Here is a 14,789-nt window from a genome sequence, read left to right as displayed (position 1 = left end):
CTTTCCACAAGGCTAACTTTTGAGTTAGGTAAAATCTATTAGTAAAGAGTAGGTTCGGTTTGACCTCGCGCGAGAGCCAACACAAACGTGCTGCATATACGGCGTGCAGGTTGAGCATTGCAACTGGGGCGGCTCGTACTTCCTTTCTGCAATATAGAGGGAAAATGTGGTAAAAAAAAAGCAAGCAATAAAGTTGCAGGTTGATTGAAACAAATTTTAATTGCATCCGTTTTATCTCGTCGGCAGGTGCATCAATGCAAGATGCAACCGTGTTTGTTTCTTTTACGCATCTTGCAACCTTTTGTATTTATATGTTGGTCAAGTGGGAGGTAATTTTTAATTAAGCCGTTAGTCACATGGATGTTTCCGAACAATTAAAAGGGTTGTGCGATGCGATGCTTCACGAGACGCAAATTCAGATATCAAATATTTGCATATGACTGCGGTATTTTTTTTCCATGTAGAAAATATTTGTTTTGTTGTATATTTGCATATTCCATTAAACGAGATGGCGTTTTTATTTAAAAAAAAATGCTACAGGCTATCTCGGTTGAATCAGCCTGTATTCGCACACGCGTGGCTGACAATGAGTTCACAGCACGTCCACCGCGAGGCGCCAGCGCGTTTCCCGTACGACCGTTTACTCCGTTCGTGAGTTGCACGTCGGCCGCTGTGCGTGGCGGATCGTTCTTTACTGTTGGTAACCACGATCCTGACCAACAGATACGATCGCGAATTTCGGACAAAATTGGGCTCGTTTCGTGGCAGTATCGCAGATATTCAAAAATTAAACATAAGAAAGTCAAATGATCGTGCAAGTCTGTTTAAAGTGTGGTGAACTAAAGAAATTGAACGAACATCCGTGTGATTGTTGTAGATTATAATCAGAGGTTACGAGTATTGAATGAAATATATAGTTTATTAAACGATTCAGTGTGATAAAGACAAACAATTGCTGATCGATAACATTTCATACATATATCAAAATTTCCAATCAAAATTCCAAGTGTGTTTATCTATAGATCACGCGTGGTGGCCGGCATGCATCGGTGAATTATCGATCGTGGATCAGTGGAAAGATAATCGTTCGAGAGACATCGCATCCCTGCCTGGAGGTCGTTGAACCGTTGAGATCTTTGATCTGGAGCGTCGTCAGTTTCCTCCGACAAAGTATTACGCGGTTGCTCGTGGACGGGAGCCTGCGTTTTCGATCGCATTCCGACCCGTTCGCGATTAGAATTAAACGTCAATGTCATCCACGAGACTGGACGGTTACGGTGTCGCGTGCAGCTACGCATGGTGTCAAAAAGTGTGGTTGAGTTGTTCCTGAAAGTATTATAGCTGAAGCGAAGTGAAGGGAGCGGAGTGTAAAGAATTCCATTCGGTTTGGGTTTGGCGTCGCGTGTTCCACGCAAAACCATGATTTTCACCGGCAGGTCGGTGGACGCTCTCGACGAGGTCCGCGGCAGCAACGTGCAGGCGGACAGCCGTCGGGACGTTAGCGCCGTCGCCATAGCCGCAGGATGGTTCTCCAGTCTGCGCAGACCCGGCAAAAGGAACAAGAAGGGTTACCAAAAGCAGGCCAAAAGCGCATGGGACCTTAGTACATTATCCACGGTTAGTTGAACGTTCTGTCTGGCTGCACCTACTTGGAAACGATTGCGCGCCGGATTTCAATTGTTTATCTCAAACATTAGGCGCGGTTGATTCTCTCGCGCGGTTGACCGTTGAAATGCCATGTTCATTCTTTAATCGTATATGCTCGACTCACTCATTTAAAGCATATCGCAATACGGTATTGTGAAACTTGATACATATACTGATCGTAGTCAGCAATGCCAACATCTCGTTCTAACTTTCTTCTTCGTTTATTTATTTTATTGGACGCGTAATCGAGTTCTCAAGTTTAAATTCAGATAATCAACTGACATCAAGATATATCGATTCAAGTAACATGCAACTTGCGATAACAATCAAAAGTTGTCGCCAAGTATTGGGTTACTTTAAACAAATATTAATAGTTCGTGACAAATTGCTTTCAATGCGACGGAAACCACAGTTTAATAGTGGGGTGACTAGCCCAGCAGCATTTTCCGGCGATCGAAGCGCCATTTAAGAAGTCACGATCGCTCGACGATCGATGATTGAATAGTCGCCAAAAGACACTTCCTAAATAAATCGCAAACGGTATTAAGAGCGAAGTAATGGTATGAAATAAGAGTACGATGGCGTTCTGAAGTTTGCCAACCGGCCAAATTTATTTCTAGAGAGTTAATAATGGCGGAACCGATTCGGCGTGCAACAAGCCTATCTTCCGAGCTTGTTTTTGTTTCCGTGAGACTGATTTTTAATTGAACTTCATTCGACTAATGGAAGACCTCAATCTCGGTGTACGCATTCAGAAATAGCTGAAAGTTCGTATACTTTTTAACACGTAGAGTTGGTTATTTTTTCGAAGCTGTTACTTTCGATACACGGCTAGCTATCTCGTCAATCGAGTATGGTAGGTGAAACCATGGAAAGTCAACCTTATCGCGTTTCGAATCATCGTCGTTATTTCTAAAAAGGTAAAGATATCCACGTTGCAAATAACTGAAGTAAGATCACCAGTTTTCACTTTTGGTTTCGATTCAATGAGAAAGATATCATTTCTGAGTCATTCCTGGGGAAAACGATAATAGGAAAGGTATTCTATTCTCGCAGATGATCCTGGATCCAAAATTATCGTTTTTTCAAACAGATTTCACACAAACATTCCGTTCCTTCGTTTTATGAGGAAGATGTTTATGAATGAATTAAACTAAGCTCGTGGAGGAAACCGTTGCCAGTCAACGATGCGATTCGATCGGTCCCTTGGATTCTTGTACGAAAATATCGTCCCATGACGTTGCGAACGTCACAAATCGAAGATCGTGCTCGTGAATCGAGTCAGGGTGACTTATTTATAGAGACAATCAGGATACAAATGGAGCTCGCGTAAATAAACATGCATTTGATACAGATTTGCTTTGATCATATTACTATTACTCTCGTATCCAGGCGCATTCCTTCTTCTTCTTTAGCACGCGATCCATTAGAATGAAATTGTTCAGGATAAATCGCTGCTTTTATCGATCGACGGTAGCCAAAAAACAGTCTGCGTTCTCTCGCAATTATGAGCTCGCAAAACCGTGGTTCAATTACGTAAGTTGTTAGCGAAGCAGCAGCACGTCTCGATAGTTACGATGGTAATTGAATCAGCCCTCGTGAAATCATGATAACAGGATGATATATCTGTTTGTTGATACGTCTTTCGTCTGATAGAGGAAACTTTTAAGTATCACTCGAGGAGCAACTATATCAAATTCTTTTCGAAATAATTCTAAGGGGCATGTGTTTTGCTAGAGAAATAAAAAAAACAAAGCAGCATTTTAGAAACATTTTTATCGTAGTTGGTCATCGTTGACCGAATCACGTCGTCTAGCCACGTGCTATATTACTGGGTTAGTACCTACTACGGGGTAGTACTCTTTGGGGGCTAACAATTTTTACGACCACGTAAAATCGTCTGTTCGCCAATCAGGCGCCTAAGAAATCCGTCGGTCTTTCGACCTTGCTGGAATTACTGTTGTAAATTCCACGCGTACCATGGATGTGTTTCCTGGAGCAATGCTTCCTAGGAAGCCTGTTCTGTTCCAAGTGCCTAATGCCAGCCAAGTGATATCTTGTGGCTAACAATAGGAAGGCTAGAAAAGCATAACTAGTTTGTACATATTACTTAATCAGGGATAACGTAAAAGGTTGAAAAACACTGGTCTTAGATGTTCCAAATATTGGGAATCAATTAAAAGCCTTCGAAGCTGAACCTTGATCAATTGGTATTGTATGGATTTATCGAGTGAACCAGGCCGCACGTGGAAATTATGTAACGCATCGTTACGTGCCCTAAGATACACCTCGTAATACTAGTTATCCAGCTTGGTGGTTGCCGGCAATATTTTTAGGTTAATGGGGTAGCCGAGAATTGCGAGCGAAACGCGGACGGAAACAGCAATCCGCGGGGAATAGGAACGGCGATGATCGTTTCAAAGGAAACAGAGTAATTTTTTCCCTCTCGCCACCTTTTATCTTTTTGTACCTTTGTTGCTTTTTGTTGGTTGACGGCGTGCCGTCCATGACGATCGATAGAACCCCGTCACATTTATCCGTTGTGGGTGCGTGACGTTAAAGCATCGAGCCCTCATAAATCGGTCGGTGGGGAAAAAAAAGAAGTGTGTCGATCGGTTTCGACCTTTACGCCGCCACGAGACAACGCCACTTTTACGTAAATTACATTTCGCTGGCGGCCATTGAAAGCCAACGGCATTGTTATCCCGCGATGTGCGATATAAATATTTTGCAGAAGCAACCTTTTTCTACATTCCGATATGTACGATAGGTCTTTGGATAAAAAGGAACGTTCGACGCGCGTTCCCATCGCGTGCAACAAGATGGAGTTTGCGAAGCGCGTTAAATTACACCTTGCTTGAAATGTGTATTAAGTTTAAAGAAGGTTGTAGCAGTGAGAACGTACGTCTACAATTTCTCATTCAGATATGCTAACGTTCCTTAAACATATGGAATTATTTCACTGGTCCCGATAGTAAAATGAAATCACGTGTAATTATTAACCATAAAATCGCGAAAGAAATAGTAGACGTAACATTTCAATGCGTGTGTGGGAAAAAGTAATTGCGGAAGCGTTCATTCGAATAATCTTTATCACATATACCGTAGTATTAAGCCATTCATCATTTTAAAGGTCTGGTATTGAAGACGGTAGCTACATGAGATGATTGTGGGTAGGAAGGAAAACTGTTAGGCCTTTTGTGAACGACGATGACAAAAATAGCGATGGAATGTAACGTTCATTGGCAAACCTCTGACGTTCAGCTTGCAATTTCATAACGAATTAATGCGGCTTGAACACAAGAACGATTACATCCTTAGGTTCGATCAATCTATCAGTTAAGAGACAATTTCCGTGTTCGAAGTTGCTAAAGTTTCACCTTTGCTTTATGTTCGGTTACATAACGCATCAGAGTACCAAATGGAGATAGAGTTTGTCGGAGTAACGCCGTGGAGTACAGAATTCCTGTTTAGGTAATCGGACGTCCAGAAATTCCGGAGTTTATTCGAAATTACCGATCTTTGATTAATCAGGAGACAATCTGAGAACGCCAGTCATCGTTGTTAGGTAATCGTGCATCTGGGAACTCCAATGTTTACGCTAAAGTGCCAATCCTCGTCTACCTGACAGCAATCAATCTAAGACCGCCAGTCATCGCAGTCGCCTTTTTACAACATCTGGGCGCAGATGATTTCGTAAACAAATCGTTTGATCGTGACGTCACGGTTTCATCATAAACGTGATAAAATCGCGCAGCGAGGCACCAAAGGCGCGAAGATTTTATTGTCTGGAATTACGCGATATTATCACTCGATAGCTATGATAGCTACCTGGCGATCGTCCTTGTTTGCCAGCTCGGTCTTAATCATCCGTTTGACGTCAACTCTTCCACCGACGATGGCATCGTTTTGTCATCGATGATTATATAAGCTGATAAAACCGGGTCATTGTCATTCTGGGTGTCCAGTTAAATGTACGACGTAATTGGTTCGGGTGACGTGCATAATCGGTGGAAACGAGTTTCGAACGCTTGGTAAAAAGAAGTCGAATTGACAGAATCGGTTGAATAGTCAGCCATAAAATAAATTCTCGTACACGCTGATCTCGCGATATTGCTCATATCTGCAAGGATTAATTTTATTTTCTGTTTACTGAAGTCTGTATCATCGGGTGTTTCCGTATCAATCGGTACCACTATTTGATGTAAGAATTGCTCAAAAGTGACAAGAGTTTCCTGGAAATCGATGTATAACGCGAAACACTGGTTACAAGCGTGCAAATTGCGAGTTACGTTCTAAGTAGTTGAAGATTTTTCTGAATACACTTTACTTGCAGTTTGGAATTTATCTATGAACATATGCGAGGTCGTGGACGACTGAAAAGCAGAAGGAAAAAAGAAGAAAATGAAATACACGGTGAACAAAGGAACCAAGCTCCGTTTCAAGCAGCGCGATATGCCTTCTTCCGCTCCGTTTGTTTCCCGCCTTTTGCGGTCGACGCTCGTGTGTCTCGGTTGGATTTTGGACAGCGGTGAGGAAAAAAAGAATGTTGGGACCGTGCCAGTTTGCTAGTGCGTCGCGATGCCATTGCAGAAGAATGGAACGTGTAATTGGATAAATACGTGAATGGAGGAGCGGCTACGATGGGCGTCTTGAGAAGAGGAGGCTCGAGTTTGAGGAATTGGAACACTGTCACTGGAAACTATGTACATATGTATTATACGTATTATATGTATTGTTACAGCAACGACGCCAGTTAATTCTGCTCCATCAGACGACTATTTTGTTCCCTGTGATTAGAGTTCAATATTTTATTTTAATTTGAAATCTAATGTACTAATAAAATACGAGAGCTCGGGTAGAAGCAAACGAAATGAAAAAAGTACGCGAATATGTAGATATTTGAATACTTCTACGCTATATTAACTTCCAGGCTGTGTGATGTTGCGGAGGGTTGATGAAAGGGTGTAACGTCTAGATGTGGATGTGGATAGCGGATTGAAATTGAAGAAAATGAGGGAAATTGAGCTCTGAATGGGAAATATACGAATGAACGTGGAGGAGAGAGGCCTTGGTGAAAATTTGGCCGCGGTGCTCCTGGGTTTCTGCGTACAAAGATAAAAGGGTTAAATATTTAAAGAAGATAAAATAACAAGGAGACACGAATCATGGAGTAGCTTTGGAATACGCGGTTAAGAAGAAGAAAGAAATTTGTGCGCGTTCAAAAATGGCGCCTATAGAAGATCAAATAAAGAAATGCGAGACGAAGCAGAGGATAATTAAATATACTCTTCGACAGACGAATTTAGTTATCATGGGCCAAGATACTCAAGGTTAATCGGTACGGACGGTACATCAGCAGTGGAACACGATACACATTTTGCAATATTGGCATCGGTCGCGACTGTTCGACAAGGATAACGACAACGAAGCTGTGCGAAATTATGATGTTCGCATAACGCAATGATATACAATGAGCATGGCGCACGATAGATGGCTGTAAATCACTTTGTTAAGCCGTGAAAGCAGAGATTAAGTTGTCTCTCTGTTCTAGTGGGATCAAACGATATCAGCGAATCTTTTACACGTTGCAATTGATCCAAAATAAAATGCTCCAAAACTAAGGTAATGGAAATTATAGCAACCTACTTCCTTCATGTATCTTCAAGCCAAAGTGTATACAGTACCCCTGGAAACAGAACTTGGGATCACGAAAAGACAACAGCTCACCTACAACGAGCTTCCTACGAAAGCATCGTCGTTAACCGGCGTGCGTTATCTGGATTCCTGATTTTGCATAATTCGAACAGAGTACGTAAGCGCCAGGGGGTGGTACCGTCTGTACAATGTGCTCGCAAGAACCGCACACGTATAGATCAGAAGGGGAAAATTATATTTATCCGCAGAACGCACGTAGACGTGTTTACCCTGGCGGAACACGTGTCACTGGCTGACTCTAAGCGCAGCATTGTGTTTACACTGTATACGTATCGATCGGTTCACCGTTTTCATATGCATACCGCGTATCGACGACCATTTGGCACCGCGAATAGACGGAAGCGAACGGTGTGACCGAGCGATTCGCGCGGACACTTTTAACGTCTGCATACCACGCTCGTTTCAGTCTAAAAGGGTTTTGCCGATTGTCTGCCGTTTTAGATTAGTATCACGATATTTTTCTGTGTACGAAATGCATCGTGAGTTTCGATAACTTTCGTAGTCGAGTTTTTATAATAATATTAATGATATCGATATTAGGAAAGTTTGTGAACCTAGGATTTTCTGGTAACACAAAAAAACCGTTATTATTGTCGGTTAATTTATTAGTACATCTAATCGTCGCATTAATTAGGTTCGTAATGCACGTCGTAGTGCTTCTCAAAGAGCTGCGTGCGCTTAATGGATGTCCCTAATATCATTTACTAAACCAAGTTTGGATGCGCGCGTAGACCTATCAATTTCCAAGGTCTGTTCTCTCAGTAACAGTACATCAAACAAGTTAACTTTGCATAAAACATGCAACTTCCCATTCGACTTGCGTTCAGCGTGGAAAAAATGAACGAGCATACGGTGTAATGGAATGTATGTGTCACGAAAAGAACAACAGGACTCGAGAGAACCGTGCACGGTTGTTCCACATTTGCGTGGGGTCCATTCGTCTCCCCGTATTTGCAGAGGAGGCTCGTACTCGGAGGATTAGGCGGAAATAAATTTCCGGAAAGTCGCGATTACTCGGCGGAAGCCGAACGAAGATTCAGCGGGGTGCCACTCAGAGATAGCCTCGCTTATACGAGCACGCGGTTAGAATTTCTGACGGTTAATTAGCCTCGAACACTTAAGGAAATTGCAATGGACGAATTTATGCGCGCGCGACGCGTCATTGTAACCCAATCGTCGTCCAGTAATCGAAAAGCTAACAAACCTTGACGACGATTGTTGAATCAATGACTAATGGGTAACTCGAGTACGGTGGTTGCGTCTGGGAACGCGATTCCACGGTTGACTCGGCTCTCCCGTCTGTTTGCACAGTACCCTGTCGAACGATTGTACCTGGTCGACCATCGTTGTTTTTTTCTCTTTTAAAGGAACTGAAAGTCGTTTGCGAGTGATACGTAAACGACCTGGGCTACTCTGAATCGACTCCTCCGAGTAATTAGGTCTCTGCTAGGTACTCTATATAGTGATTGGTCGCTAGATTGCAGATATAATATTGTGCTAAATGTAACTAATTAAATGTAAGAAATATTGGGTAAACGGAGTGCGTGAACAGTTGAAGAGGGCCATCTGCATTTCCTCGCTGCATCGTTTCCCATCTGGGGCCTTGCCTAAACATTCGAATGGATCATGGCGTTAGGGGTGATCTCGAGGTTAATACGGATACCATAAGAAAGCATTATCTTAGTAGCATTTTACAAATATATCTAAACTGAAGAAACTGAATCGTCGCATCGCGGTTTCCTCGTCTGCATACCGTCAAGCACTTGGTCGTAATTAAAACGCAACGATCTGTAAGATCAATGAGAATCGTCGACCGCAATGAACACGTCCCCGATAGGAACGAAGGGAATTCGGTCTTTGTCACGCTGCGAGGTGTGTTGGCTTGGTTTAAAGAACCGATACAAACTTTTTTGTCCTATTAAAAGGAAGCCTTTAAAGACGGAGTCATCGTCTGCGACGCGCGAGCGAGGTGAAAAGCAACGAGAGGCATCGGGGACAGTTTTATGCATCATTTATGGGGCCCCGCTTCCCTTTCTTTTACCGATTCATAATTTCTGGAGCACAGCCAGACCCGGCGCTCGGTTCCTTCTTTAATAAAAGAAATCTCCGACTCGCGTTAAGGCACTTGGCCGCCTTCCAATTACGCCGTCCGACGTCCTCGGCCTTTCTGGACGTGCGACGAACATTAGTATCCCTCTCATCGCCCACCGATTGATTTCAAACATTTCTTCTTTCTTTCGAACCGTTTTCTGCCTTCTCCCAATCTCTGACTAATTGGAACATTCGTGCGAACGTTCCTTCCATTCAGCCTTTCCCTATGCTCCTCTCTGGTACGCAACATGTATCTATATAGTGAACGATTCCGTAATGAATAGCTTCGAATTGAGATGGCAGGTGTTCTACATCTATAGCAATGTTGTTAGGATCTACGAAGCAGGGTTACACGCAGCTGTCGTTGAATCTTTCGTGAACTCTTTCGTTGTTACGAATAACCGCTGAAAAGCCTCGTTGTGGCTTTGTTATCGCAACGCAAAGGCTCGATTTGCGGATTGTAACGTTTTTCAAGTGATAAAATTTCACGCACAACTGCCTTTAGATATCAACCCCCTCAGAGGGGTCATCCGGAGTGCAAAGGGTTAGACACATACGAGGGTACGAAAATCGCCGCGGAAGAAACCAAAGTTACGACGGTCGATGAATCATTCGTTTAAATAGCACGCGCGAATTCCATCGTTACGGGCTTGTATGCTGATCGCGTGTGACGCACCTTTCTCGTGTACGAACGAGAATGCTTATTTTTATCGTTGAAATTCGATTGCTCGCGAGCTTATCCTTTCAACATTTCGTGCGCCACGTTCGTCGGAACGTTCTCCGTTTCACCAACCGGAAGCCCCATGCGATTTCATCGGAGGACGATTCTTATTTCCGTTCGTCAGGATCGTTTCCTTTCGCCCTGATTTGCGAGTCCTGTATCGAGTGTACCATTATACGGGCTCGTCGTGGTTGGGGTACGTTTTGTGCCAAATCGAGAAACGGAAACGATCACTCGCGATTGCTTTTATTGGTAGCAGCAAGGTTAGCGTGACTGGCCCAATATGAGAGATCGTATATACGCTTCCACGAACGATGATTAATCGCAGTTTTTTTTTTGTACCGCGAAACATTTCCTGTACTCATTGTCACGTCGTGTATTCATCGTTCTTGAATAATTTAACCCAGCTTAATCTTCGAATCGTTAAATACCGATCATTTAGATTGTTGCCTTTTAATGTATGATTCAGTCGTAGTGCAATCGCAGACCTCGCGCGAATTTCTTAATTCCTTGATTATTGCTGTATTATGTTTACTCTTGCGAGACTATGCAAGACCAGAACGTTCGATGATTTATCGATAAGAGGAAACTAAAGCTAACGAAGGTGACGATAGAACCGCAATAACTGCACGTAACAGCGGGAGTCGCGTTAATTACGACAGAACGGAGGATCGTAGTTATAATCGAGTACGAAACGCGGCCTGTGTTCATTGCAGCGTGTAATTTCAATCAACCCGTAGAAAGTGAAACGACTAATTTCAAAGGCAAAATCGTTCGTTCTTCGGCCGTCCTAGCTGCGGAAGACGAAATTAACTGCTCGTAATTTTATTAGCGCTATTTTACCTTTTTTTCTTTTTAGCACCGTAACGTCACGTAATGTTCGCTGTAGACGTTCTTCTTCGGCTGGTTCCTCGCATTTTCCACTTGCATAGCGGAGAAAAAAAAAATTAATGAGCCAACGAGGACTCGTAAAAATCGCATGATAAAAAGTGTAGCGCGAATCGTCTATTAGCCCGTCCCCATTCTAAATGACGCTAAACGCTGAGCTGTCGTGACGAGGTTTGAACGAGGTTGTAATTTTACGGTGCCGCGATCAAAATAATTTTGATGGAAAAACGAGGGGAAAAATTGTTCTTGATACGATGAATTAAAAAGACACCGACTGTTTTAGCGTTTAATCGCTCGGCAGTTTTTTATCCGACGCTCTTTCCGTTCCGTTCGGTAGCGGTCGCGTCCGGTTAGATGAAACCACGCGACTGGTGACCGAGCGAAAGGGGGAATTCCCTCGTCCTCTCTTCTCTCTTGTTACTCTTGCGACGGCCTTGAGAGGTCACTTTACTGGGACCGTTCGCTGAATACCTGGCGAAGAAAGGAACTGGAACGTAGCTCGGAGAACTGGTATCCCGCTCGGGCATGATAATAACGTCCCCGCGTTTCCAACGAGCCGTGTCGTTTTCATTCCGGGGGACGCGTATCACCGTGCTAATTCATGCTCCGTTTCGCGTTCCCTTATCACCCTTTGACCCCTCACTTTTATGTTTTACGACCATCTTTCCGCTCCGTTCTCTTCTCCCGATCATTTGCCGCATTTCCGTCGTTTTCTTCTCTCGATCGTTTGCACCGATCTTGCGATGGAAATTCGTTGAAGGAGGGGACTTCTGTCGATGAAACGATGCAAAGTATAATGCTTGAACCACAGGAGTTTCTCTGGAGATCGCACGGGGAGTCCACGGACTACAAATTTTTCCCCCGATCATCCTGGTAGCAACCATTGGTTACGCACGGAAGGATGTGTTTATTTTCTCGCGAATGGCGTCGTTAAGCGCCGCGATTATGGTCGCCAGGTTGGTAATCGATGGTTCGGCTGGTTCATCACCGTATTTCAGCGTTGAATAACAGGGATGCGACTAGGAATTTAGCGGTGAAAGTTCAGCCCGGTTCCACGCGTCGTTTCTGTGGACGCGTTGAATAGAAACTACGGCACATGGCCACCGTCTGGCATCTCTGCTGTTCGATATAAAAAACCGTTGATCAGATACGAGTCACTCTGACCGGCTTTCTTTGTCTCTCCTTTCGAATGTGTACCTGGATTTTCTATAAGGACAGGTTCCCAGTAGAATTTTTTATGATGGTCTCTTTCTAAGTTAAAAGAAATTAATTAAAGTGCGTTCAATCACCTTCATCGCGATTTAGACATCGCTTATAGGCATGAGCTTAAATTAGCCTGGAAGCTCATGATCGTTATATGATATTTTCCCTAAAAAACTATAATTATAGGATCATTTCCTGACCACCGTAAAATGGAGGAGGCAATCAATGAAAAGAGGATGAATCGACACGAGAGAAAGAGCCTTCTGAAAGGCGAATATTGCGAGACGACGATGTACTGTCGGGAAATAAAAAAAAAAGTTAGATAAATTGCCAGATGGAAAAAAAGAGTAACGGAGCTGGAACACCACGGGTACTTTCCAACAGCAGACGTCTTCTGATTTCACGGTCATCGGGCTGTCATCTTTTTGCATAGCGAATGAACGTTCAAGGACGCTACAAGGCCGCTGACCGTCGGAAAAATATAGCCGCATCATCTTCTCTTTTCCATGTCGGAGACGTGGCTGCGATGTAGGTCGTCGGAAAAAAACGGGACGAAAGCCGGCGTTGTTGACGCGAACACGGTTCCCGCGGGACAAATCGCTTTGAGCCGAGTAACGTTCTTAATCTTCTTGTTCTACTTTCTTTCCTCTCCGACTGGTTAAGCCTCGCGAAATTTTGGTAGAGCTGAAAGAACTCCGAACGAAAATTGGAGATATCTCATGTTCATAACGCAATATTCTTTGTGGCCACCGCAGGTTTGCATCTTAATAAGATCGCCAACAGAGAATAATCGAATCGATGCGTCACAGTCAGCGTAAAGATCCTGAAATGACTTCCAGATGAACTTTTAGTCCACTTCTGAGCCGTGTAAGCGTGTCACGAGCCAGGTAGCCGGTCGAAGTGTAACAGAAACAGCGGCTCGTCTACGGCGATCCAAAATAAACTTGCACGAGCTATTATCGGATTGAAATAGACCAGGAACGGGGCGAAATAAGAAGGGACTGGCGTCGATTGTACGAAAAGACATGTGTTTCACAAATCGAGACCAGCTACCAGCCTTGAGGACGTGGAATATCCCATTAAGGTATAAATATTAATACCAAACACGAAGAGTCGAACATACGTGGGGCAAATTAAGGATAGTTGGGAATTAACATGAGAATAGCTTCCGTTATTAGCGTTGGATCATCGATAATCTAAAAATGGAAACTTCTTGCCAGCAGACACAAATTTCTTTCTTTGTCATCTATTCTGGAGTAGAATATTTATTTATCGTCATTACGATGTTGTCGGTGCTGTGTCAGCCTTAATTCAGAAGCAGCTTACATGATATCATGGCGAATTGCGTTTATCACAGCGGCTTAACTGTAGAAAGGTGTATAGTTTACAAAGTCTATTCAATTAGGTGCCACGTGGATCTCCCGATAAATATTCAATTTCGTCTGTATAAAATAACAGTATTAATTTAAATACACTATATTTTTCGAAGTTTGTCCAATTGGACGGCCGCGTTGACCCGGCATGAATATTCAGCGTCTACCAACGCTGTAAAATAACAATAGCCGTTTAAGTGTATGAAAAACAGGAAGAAAGAGAACCCGGACGCGTCTCTTGGTTAAAACTGATCGCGTGTCTCTCTACCATTCATACTACATCCACACGTCGACTTCCACGATCCACATTCTTCGCCAGGAATTCACGTGGATTACAACGGCAACGCGTTAATGGCTCGAAACGCTGGAAATTGCAGGCGTAACGGCTACGAACAATAAACGGAGTCCGCGATTCTTCCACGAAAACGCGCGCGATCGTTGGCAAACATCCGCAAACCTCTCGCATGACCCCTGGTTTCTTTGCAACAGAAGCTTACCACATTCGAGACGCGTAAGGATCGCGCCGCGGCGCGCGGCGCAGAAATGTCGAGCCGCCGCATTCCAGGGACTTTTAACGACTGTAAACCCTCTTTTCCACGACGGCCGGGCCGTTAGCCGCGGACACCGGTTCAGACACTCCCCGGTTCTGCTTTCTGAACAGTCTCTGCGCTTACCTTCCCCGCGTTGGCTCCGCTCGAGCTCCTTTTTTAACGCTATGCTACTCTATGAGAAGAGCTTAATTGATTGCGCACTGTACACTTGCCAGAATAGCACAGTGACTGCAACACAAGATTCTACTTGGAACTTTGAGACGTGGAAGTTGAGGAATACCATCGCACAGCTTGGAACTTTGAAACGTGGAAATTGAGAAGAATCATCGCACAGCTTGGAACTTTGAAACGTGGAAATTGAGAAGAATCATCGCACAGCTTGGAACTTTGAGACGTACGAAATTGAAAAGACCGACGTCAGGCGAAACAATCTCCAACGAGTCCGACCAGCGTTAAACCAAAGAATCTTGATTTCACGTGCGGATGACATAGCTTTTTAATTATCGCCACGCGCGTCCCGCACCCTTGGTCGATACTTGCGCTCGATGATAATGGGACGCGGGACGTACATGTGCACAGGCAGATGAAAATGTCGCG

The 14,789-nt window shown here is 43.8% G+C and overlaps 1 protein-coding gene across 4 annotated transcripts in view; it reads left to right on the top strand.

Annotated features, from left to right (window-relative positions):
- Positions 1-14,789, top strand: part of Step (cytohesin steppke) — a 42,772-nt gene that overhangs the window by 10,454 nt on the left and 17,529 nt on the right. The window contains exon 1 of one of the 4 annotated variants that reach the window (XM_076908297.1): positions 885-1,617. The exons of the other annotated variants lie outside the window; for them this stretch is intronic. Coding sequence (XP_076764412.1) covers positions 1,420-1,617 — 198 coding nt within the window. The 5' untranslated portion in view covers positions 885-1,419. Of the gene's footprint in view, positions 1-884; positions 1,618-14,789 lie in introns of those variants that run through there. 4 annotated transcript variants of the gene reach the window in all.

This window comes from Xylocopa sonorina, chromosome 18 (genome assembly GCF_050948175.1).
Source record: "Xylocopa sonorina isolate GNS202 chromosome 18, iyXylSono1_principal, whole genome shotgun sequence".
NCBI lineage: Eukaryota > Metazoa > Arthropoda > Insecta > Hymenoptera > Apidae > Xylocopa > Xylocopa sonorina.
This window is presented reverse-complemented; position numbering and strand designations above follow the sequence as displayed.